Consider the following 10,351-nt stretch of genomic DNA (forward strand, 5'->3'; position numbering starts at 1 on the left):
CTTTCATGTCGGCCAAAGCATTGTCGAGCTTAACCTTTAAGATCCAAGCATAGGTAAAGGCATTTGGGAAATGCCTTACCTTCGCCTCCGGCTTCCATGGTGCAATTGTTGGCATATACCGCAATCAAAGTGCTCCAAGTAATGACATTCCAAAGTGACTTCCCATTGCATTCGACATAAATATCAACCAAAGCATAGCCAAGCATACCTTATGGCTTACATATTGACTAAATAGTGCCAGACCCAATTTTTAGCACCCTTATTGATCAAAGCAAAATTCGGTGTACATATCAATCAAAGCATCCCAAGCACTTAATGTGCCCTCTGAAGTCCGCACCAGACATACATATCGCCCATGGCTTTGACGAACACAATCTCGCAAGCAGGTCGAAAATCCGTCTCAGAGATAATAATGCACAAAATCTTGCGTTCTGTCTGAGCTTCACCTTGTGGGCACGAAGCGTCACAACACCGTTAGTGGAGTATCTTTTGTAAGCATAAAAAATGAGTACACAGATTCTGAGTTTGGTAAGCAATGGTTGCAAGCTCTTGCTGCACAATGGCCTAACAACTATCTCATTCACAAGGGTCTCGTGTTTTCGCTACCGTCTTATTGTGTTACCTTCTCCTAGAAAATCCATATTGCACACTGCACACGATGCACTCACGGGTGGGCACAAAGACATATCACTTTAGAAAAAGTAGAAAGATTGCAGTCAAGGAATACACAATGTCCAACCATTGTCGATCGTTTCTATCAGTTTTGCATGCTCATTCCTTGGAATGCCACAGTCACAACACAATATGTGGCACGTTTGTTCATTAAGCATTAGTTTCCCTTTGTGGTTTGCCAAGGTCAAGTGTTTCAAATAGAGATGTCACGTGTGCACTACACTTGCGCCACGTGGACAAGCTTCTGCTACAGTCTAGCGTCAGTCTTACTTAGGAGGACGTGCATGTCCAAGCCGGTCATAGTTGCATACCCTCACTTGCACAGTTTCGTCACTTAAGCATATAGGCATATGAACAATCACTTAAGTCATTTATTAATAAGTGACTTTGACATGACATTTATTAAAAGTAGTTGGGGCAAATGGCTAAAAGGCCTATAAATGAAGCCCCTTGGGCACCAGAGTCAGGTAGAGGATAAGAGAAGCAAAGCCTCTCAAGGACCAGCAGTACCAGCGTTTTTGCAACCTTGCATCAGCGTTTTTCAGCCAGCATTCAGCCCTACCCTCGCCATCGATTTCAGCCCTTCGCTTCATCACCGATTCAGCCCTCAGCCATTAGCAACACCAGTGATTTTCAGATTTTAGCCCATAAGCCTCGACATCGTCATCATCATCATCGACCTCATCATCGTGGACGTCGTCGTCGTCAAGCATCACAGCATTTAGAACCATTGTACCAGACTTCGTGCAATCTAAAGAAAATACCTCTGTAACAACAAAGAGGGGGGCCCTTGGAGGGGGGTTTGGGACCCAACATTTTGGAGGGGGGTTTGGGACCCAACATTTGGTGTCCTCTCTCTCTCTCTCTCTCTCTCTCTCTCTCTCTCTCTCTCTCACACACACACACACACACACACACGGCACTCTCTCACAGTTTCCACTCTCTTTTGTTCGGTCATTGCACAATCTCTCATCAAGTCAAGGAACTTGGAAGGCTCTCCCTTCCTTCAGTAAAAGGAACCTTGAGCACTCACTCATAATGTCAGGTGCAGCGGAAGAGAATAAGGATTTAGCTCGGACTTAGTACTCCACACAAACACAAGGGACACTTTACTTTACTTGAAAGATTGACTCAATTGAAAGAAAGAGAGAGACAGGAGAGCGAAAAGAGACGGCACAGGGATGTCGGGTCCCAACCCTCAAGGGCCCCCTTGCTTTGTTGTAGAGCAAGTACTTTCTTTACTTTTGCACAATGCTACTACAATGACTAAATGCTGAGATGATGATGCTAATGGGTGTTGATGCTACTGATGTTGGGTACTGGGTACTAAGATACTGAAGGGGTACTAAGGTTCTATGTCGATGACGATGATGGCGGTGACGAGGTGCTGATGGTCTATGTCAACGACAATGATGTCAACGACGGGTACTACTGGTCTATGTCGAAGACGATGATGTTGACGACAACAACAACCGTTACGGACACGACTATGTTGCCGTGACGACGATGATGACGCGAGGCTAGGGCTAAAATCTGAAAACGCTAGGGCTGAAAACTGAGATCGCTGGGAATCTGCTGCGATAGGGTACTGTGCCCACGACGACAACAATGACAACGATGTCGACGACGAGGGCTGTTCTAACTGAAAACTGAAAACTGAAAACGCTGGCTGATTTGTAAGGCTGAGAATTGGCGCTGATGTAAGGGCTGAAAATGCAGTACTGTGTTGTGGCGATGACAATGACGACGATGGGACTATGACGATGACGACGATGGGTCGTCGCCAAGTCCGAGATCTACAATGTCAACGACGACGATGGTGTCGACGACGACGACATTAAGGCTGAAAAACACTAAGGCTGAAAACTGAAATCTGTCACGATGGATGGCTTTCCACGAGGATCTGCTACCGGGAATGGAATTGGGGATGCGACGAGCCTAAAGGGATGGTTCTGTTGCAAAAACGCTGATGGCTGAAAAATGCTCCAAAAACGCTAGTGCTGCTGGGTACTGTTGAGAGAGAGACCACTTGCTGGGTGGAACACTTGGTGCACCACCTTCTACTGCCTCCTCCGCTTCTACTGAGTGCCCAATGGGTTTCTTTTATAGATTCTTTGCAATTTGCCTTACCTACTTTTCCAACAAAAGTCACTTATTAATAAATAAGTGAAAAAAGTGTACTTTGGCAAAAAGGGTTCTATGCTCTGGAAAATGCTCATGTTGAAATGACTGTATTGTGCAAGAGAGGCCTCGACATGCACGTCTTGCTAGAGGCTCACGAGGTGCCAGGCTAAGTCCTACGCTAAGACTGACGCTAGACTATGGCAGAAACATGTCCATGTGGCGCAAGTGAAGTGCGCACATGACAGATCACTTATCCTGAGCATACACCAACATTCACTGCCACTACACATTACATTGGTGTCAGAAGCCCCTTGGGCACCAGAGTTAGGTAGAGGATAAGAGGAGCAGAGCCTCTCAAGGACCAACAGTACCAGCATTTTTGCAACCTTGCATCAGCGTTTTTCAGCCAGCATTCATCCCTACCCCGCCATCAATTTCAGCCCTTCGCCTCATCACCGATTCAGCCCTCAGCCATTAGCAGAACCAATGATTTTCAGATTTCAGCCCAAAAGCCTCGACATCGCCGTTGTCATTGTCGTCATCGTCATCGACCTCGTCGTCGTCGTCCTTCATTTCCGCTGCACATTACAAGTGTCAAGTTTAACCTTTCTGTAACAGACTTGGGACACTCCAAGTCGAGAATCTACCACAACACACGAGAGCAAACTGAAAGAACTCAACAAAACTGAGAGATTGACCCCAAAGAATGGCGCCTCTTTCGGTATTTCTTTATTAATATTGCTTCACAAAGTACAATATTCGAGGGTCCTTGTCTCAGCAATGCTCCCAAGCGTATCTGCCAGAGAGTGAGGCCCTGGCACTTTATTTATAGGCCCTAGGCCTTCCAAAAGCAGTGTACATGAAAAGCTTCAAGTCTAAAAGCATGAGTCCCAAAAGTTGGTGCTAGGGCAGCCAACGCAAATTGCAGAAATCCATACAGGTGCCACGTCAGCAGCTAGCGCAAATCGCGGAACATCCGTATAGCTCTACCACATCAACATCTCCACGCGATTTGGGGATCCTGGCTTTATTTTAATCTCTAGTGTCCCCTTAGGCCCTGTCGAACGGGAGCCTTTGGGACACTAGAGATTAAAATAAAGCCAAGATCCCCAGATCCTATAGAATCCTTTTAACTTATAAAACCCTTGGTCTTTATTTTTAAACCTCTCGGCTAGGCTTTGCAAGTTGGCAGCACTTCTCTGCATCTTTCAATAGGGCTTTGATCCTCCCTGTCTCGAGTTTGTCCTTTAGGTCATGCGACATCATCACTTTGTGACACTTTCCTCTACATTTCATGCATTTCATCCACAGGTAGTGTATCTTAGAATCATTAAGCCTTTGCTTAAAGTAAAAAAGAAGTGTCCTCGGTTGTCTTTTAGGATGTATGGCCCATTTCCAGTCATTAAATAGATATATGATCTATCTATGAATTGCGATTGCCTAACTCATGGTCAATTAACAACATTTTTTATGTTTCGGATCTCCCACACGAGATACTTGAAGAGGACGAACCCGAGATCATAGACGAAGCTGAAGTCGTAGAGCCAAAGCACATTTTTACTGTATCGCTTTTGGCATGGCTCCAAGAAGCAAGCACAAAAGTACTTTTTGAAGTTCAAGTATCGAGGAACCCACGAGGCAATGTGGCTTGATGAAGATTTCTTCGTAGATTACTCGGAGTCGAAAGCCATGTAGCACGGTACCAGTACCTCACCTTAAAAGGGGAGGATGTCACGTGCACATCTAACCCTATGTGCATGTGGACAAGCTGCAACTCCTACTTCTAGGGATTAGGATAGCCTAGGAAGTGTTTTGACACCTTTGTGAGCCTACATAGGACGTGCATGTCCAGGCACTTTAGATTAGTTGCATACCCTCTGATTGCACCTGAGCATCATCGGTGTCTGCTAGGTGTAGGCACTGAGGAGTGTTCACATTATAGGACCCTAGCATTAGTACCTAGCCTACGTAGTTATCAGCATATGAATCACCTCTTAATATCGCCCTACAGTAACAGATCAGCCTCACAATACCAGATCAGCCCTAGAGTTAGCAAATTCAGCCCTCAAATCCATTATACTCACTAGCGTTTTCAGACTTCAACCCATCAACCACACCCTCGACATCAGCATTAGCAGATCAGTCCATAGCCTCGTCACAATTGCAAATCCAAGTCAGATAGCATAGCGTTTCCCATTTCAGCCCTTAGCCTCTTAGATCCAAGCATCCACCACATGATCCCTTCAGCATTTCAGCATCTAGATCCATTGTCTCAGCATTTGTGCAATTTAAAGCAAATACCACTCTAGCAATAGAGTGGAGGCCCCTTTTGGGACCCTATCTGATGTTAGTCTTCTTTCTTTCTCACTCACAGAACCTTCACTCACAATAGCATTCTTCTTTCTCTCTCACTCACAGAACCTTCTCCTCTCTCTCTCTCTCTCTCTCTCTCTCACACACACACACACACACATCTCCCTCATTAAGTAAAAGGAACCTTGTGTAAGTACTGAGCACTCATCTTGAGCTATCACCATCGATCACTTCCGCTGCACCTATCAACTTCTGACATGGTATCAAAGCTGCTATGTTAGAACTGATCCTGGCGCGTGTTTTGCAGCGTTTTCAGTGCTTTTCTGGCGGTTTCAAAGAGGAGATAGCTTGCTGGCTTTTGCAGTAGAGATCTGGTATCATTGCATCCAGTGCAAGTTTTCGAGAATCCGGAGCGAGGGGATGTCCATCTGCTGCAGTAGATTTCAGATTCGAAGCCATCGTTTTGATCGCATATAGACACCGATTTGAAGCTGAAGAAGCGGTTTGGAGGAGAAACAATTGGTTCGATGTTAATTTTTGTCTCTCTATTTGTTTCTGATTTGGAGTTGTTTTGTCACTGTATTTGTTTCTGATTTGGAGCACTTTTTTCCAATTACTTGAGCCTATCCTCTTCACACAGCCATACTCGACATGTCAATGGATGACACAAAGGAGATAGTGTTGGAACATTGCCAAGTCCTACGTGGGATTGTTATACAACCGAGATGGGGTGAAAAGATGGTGAAGACACCAGCCCTACCAACTTTTCCAGCTAGACGTCAGGTGGATGGTACCAACTATGGTACTTCAAGGATAACAACGATGGCGTTATTTGATTCGTATGCTCTTGGGTTCCTTGTAATTGAGAAGGTTCAAAACCTCTCTACAACAAAAGAGGGAGCACGTTGGGAGCGTGTCAATGCTTGGGTGCGATCATTTAAGTTCTTAAATTGTACCCCATAGATCTTGGAACATGTGAAGGCCGTGACGAGTGCTAAGCAGATTTGGGATCATTTGGAGTCTTATCCCATAGGCATGTTCCTCCTCTGAAGCGTGTTTCCTTGCAAGTGTAGTTGGTGCGGCCCGTGCTTCTACCATGCAGGCCCATATCAACATGCAAGCATTGCAAAAAGAGATACTTCCGACAAGGACGAGCAGTGCTTTGGAGGACATTGCCATTTACTTGAGTTTCTATTCATTGATTACAAGTGGACGCTTGAATACTATTACGTGGGAGAAGTTGGACCAAATGGTATTGAGACCACGAGCAGCAATTCAAAACCCAAATGGATCGAACTCTATGATTTAGGCTTTAATTGGAGATTACAAAGGGAAACAAAAGGTTATACAGAGTTGGCCAAGTTCTTCGAAGATCGATGCAAAGCAGGAAGCCTTGAACACCCAAAGACATTGCAATCATTGTGGTGAGAAGCCATTGCTAGAGGACATGTCCTTTGCAAAAAGGAGAGTCTTCAACAATGACTCCAGTGCCCCTTTGTTACAATCGCCCAAGATCAATCTCATTTGCTAGTGTTCTCTCTCTAGCGTTTCTCTCTCCTGCAACGTTTTGCTAGATTGCTCTCCCTCTCTCTATGCCTTAGTGTTTTGCCCACTCTCCTTCCCGTGCCCTCTCCAGCCCTAGGTGACCTCTCCTCCTGCAACATCCTTGCAGACTTAGGAGTTGGGTTCCTCACGGAGGTGTCACATTCAGAAGTTGCTATTGTCCACCATTCGAGACGAGAGGTTGAGCACCTATTTCCATTGTTTTAAGCCATACACGTCCATATTTTGTTGCCACTTCTGACAAGACATTATTAAATTGCCCCACTCCATAAGAAGTTCTACTTCAAAAAGAGAGGTGAGGTAATTACGAGCAAATATTGCCTTGAAGTCCTCGAAGCATGAGGATTAATAGACAAAGAGCTCCATCATTAAATTGCCCCACTCGATAAGAAGTTCTACTTCAGAAAGAGAGGTGAGGTAACTACGAGCAAATATTGCCTTGAAGTCCTCAAAGCATGAGGTTTGATGGACAAAGAACTCCACCACTGAATAGCATTGTATAGATGTTCACAAATTGTTGTAGAAACTAAAGAGCTTTCTTTCAATCGTGGACACCAAAGAAAGTAAAGAACTTGACTGTGGATCCACCCTCTTTGAAAGGCAGTTGAGGAGGAGCAGCCACATACTACAAGTAAAACCCATAACCATTCCGAATCAGATATGGTGATGGAGGAGGTGGTGGAGGAGGCAACGCAGACATAGGTGGTGCAAGTGGTCGTCCTGCAACCATCTGCCAGAAACCACTGCCCAGTGGAATAGTTGCAGAATCCCCCGGATTATGCGTCGAAGCTCTCAAATTGTCAGGTGGATTAGGTGGTAACACCGCTTCCACAGTCGGAAGAACCATATATTTAAGAAAACTGTTGAAAATTCTACAAATGTGGTAAACTGCCTCAACTGGAAAAGCAACCAGCTGACGCTCTGAAAACACTGCTTGAACTTGTAGACAACACAGAAGAGGCTAGTTCTCTTCTAGCTAGTTCCCTCAAGTCATAGTACGAGTGAAGAATGCGCTAAGTTGAAGATAAGTGACATAGTTTTTTTTTTTCACACATGTATAGTGTAGACCAAACAAAAAGAATTCTGGACTGAGCTTACTCTTTTTCTAGCGTTCCTTTATTTATAAAGAAACCAGAGTGCTTCAATTTTGCTTTCTCCACAGAAAAGTAGTCATCCTGAAAAAAAAACAGGCATAATTATAAAAGCCTCAAAATATTAAGCACAAAACCAAAGCTCTTATAAACAATTACCAATTCTGTGTCGTCAATAAATGAATCTCGTGTGTCATACTTGTCGTCATCCATGACCTCAAACTCATCATCACTACTACCTCCCTGCACCAACAGCCTCAATGTTCAGTATTTTACCCCCGACCACAATCATAATGCTAGCTGTTTGGAAAGCAATAATAGTGATATTGTTGAAATCACAGCCAATCATCCGAACATTACCTGATAAAGCCTCTCAATTTTTTCAATAACCGAACTATAGCGGTTTGAAGGAGGTGGAAGAGGGTCTTTTTCTTTTACAGCCTGAAGGTGGATCCATTGCAGTTAGTTAAAAAAACACACATACAAAGAAAACTTGGCATGCAATACAAACAGTTATATAGAATGAACGTGCATTCCTGAAGCAAATTCTTTGTTACTAAAGTTTACAACTTGACCTCATAGCAGAGAAATGAGCTGACATGAAATAAAACAGGCACGTCAAAATCTGGCTCTTGATAAAAACCGTGATTAAATGGCCCACGAATGACCAAGACAGGCATTCAAAGGTACTCCAAACCACTTTGGATACTAATGAAACAATCAATCAGTATCGTGTTTTGATGACTTACGGTACATGGCTAAAAGTTATATTCAACAATCAAGACCCTTGCAAAAGACCCATGGAAAGTGACATAAGATATGCACAAAACTTAGCTTCATAGAGGAATTCATACTTCTTAATAAACAAAGACATCTCCCATTGAAGCATCAGTAAATTGTTTTGCTTGGAGCAACCAAAAGGAGCATACATCAGGGAGGGCTAGCTTTTAAATCACACTAATGGCCCAATAATAAGTGCTATTTGTTGATATAAGGATTGTCTTCCCTGGACTCACAGATGAGTTCCCAGACGAACACAGGTCTTTAATAATCATTCAGCATTATGCATTAAAGGGCTCTCCTACACTGATCAAGTCAATTTGAATACATGACAAGCTAAGGATTGTACCTAGATAACATATGAAGTAAACACCGATTTAAATTGCTCCAAGACAAGAGAAGGAAGACCGTGTTCTTGTTTAAACAGGCGATGGATTATAATACACTCAATATAACTAAGTACTGTACATCATTTGTTCAATACTACGCCTTGATAAAATAACATGATCATCAGTATAATTGCATAAGCCAAGGAGCGAGTTGCCTTTCTTCATAACATGAATGTGATCATCAATGTAGATCACATAAACTCTCTCATACCCCAAGGCTCTCTCTGATCAGCATTCAAACCCTAAAATAACAAGGACTTACCTCTGGGGCGATACGGGCCTCAAGGGCAGGATGTGCACCAATTGGGGCCTCAGAAGAAGGGGAGAAGGAACCTGCTGTTTTTTGAGACTCCTTTACCAGCTTCTTCCAGGATACAAAGGTGGTCTCTCCAGGCTTCAACTCCACATAGAAACGATCCCTCAAAGGCATAGCTATGGAAGCTGATGCTGAAGCTTGTGGAAAACAGGACACCCCTGTCCCTTTGGTGGTGATGTCAAGCATGCTGCTTGCTGGTATTGAAGAGGGCACGCCCTATATTGATGTGGTCATGTTATTTAGCCCTCACTATTGATGGAAGCATGCTGCTTGACAGTGAATAGAAGATGTTGAGACCCTTTTAGACCTGTTTAATCCCCTGTTGCTTTGATGGTATTGGCACACACATGCTGGCTTTTTTTCGCTTGATAATAATGATGCAAGGAAAGTTACAAGAGCCCAAAAGTCCACTTTAAGATCTTGCTTTCAAGAATGTAGCTGAAAAGCACTCCATTAAAGCTCGCCTAGAAACGCAAAGGCCAGCAGCGGCAAGCAAACGGAGGTGCATTTTCTTGGCAGACGAGAGAAGCCGGATTTTAAATCCGAAGTAATCGATGATTTTGACGGCTGGAGAAAAAGCAAAATTACAGCTGAAGAAGAGAAAACAGACAAGATGGGCGAAAGTGTGGCAAGAGCGTTGCTTCTCTCATTGTGGGCGATCCTGCTTAGGGAGTTCAATGCGCGTATGCGTAGAAATCTTCCCTCTACGATACGCTGCCAAGATTTAACTGCTGTTCACGCTCTCGCATACGCAATCTTTGTCTCGCAAAGTAGGAATACACATGCGTTCCTTTCCCTTGCTTTGCCACGGCGTACGCATCCTCCCCCTTTCTAAATTAAGACCAGTCACAATTGACCGTGTAAGCGATTAGACAACGCAACGACACTCCTCTCTCTCTCTCTCTCTCTCTCTCCATACATACTCGAGTCTCCCTCCCCTCCCTCCGTCCCCTATGATGGGTTACCTCAAAGCTCACGGTTGTAATAGATGCTCTTCAATGTGCTCAACGCATTGGACCTCATATTGAACCCCCCCCCCCCCCCCCCCCCCCCCCCCATAAAAAAGGGGCTCTCCACATTGCTTGTGTGTCACCTCGCCTCCC

General features: G+C 44.3%; 1 protein-coding gene across 1 annotated transcript in view; it reads right to left on the minus strand.

Moving 5' to 3' along the window:
* LOC147423467 (ubinuclein-1-like) overlaps positions 1 to 10,134 on the minus strand; it is a 34,975-nt gene extending 24,841 nt beyond the window's left edge. The window contains exons 1-4 of the mRNA XM_086501054.1: positions 9,195 to 10,134; positions 8,124 to 8,204; positions 7,923 to 8,006; positions 7,771 to 7,847 (exon numbers count right to left, since the gene is read on the minus strand). Of these exons, the coding sequence (XP_086357180.1) occupies positions 7,771 to 7,847; positions 7,923 to 8,006; positions 8,124 to 8,204; positions 9,195 to 9,434 (482 nt within the window). The 5' untranslated portion in view covers positions 9,435 to 10,134. The remainder of the gene's footprint in view (positions 1 to 7,770; positions 7,848 to 7,922; positions 8,007 to 8,123; positions 8,205 to 9,194) is intronic.
* Positions 10,135 to 10,351: the final 217 nt, after the last annotated feature.

Source organism: Adiantum capillus-veneris, chromosome 26 (assembly GCF_014529385.1).
Source record: "Adiantum capillus-veneris isolate H3 chromosome 26, ASM1452938v2, whole genome shotgun sequence".
Taxonomy (NCBI): domain Eukaryota; kingdom Viridiplantae; phylum Streptophyta; class Polypodiopsida; order Polypodiales; family Pteridaceae; genus Adiantum; species Adiantum capillus-veneris.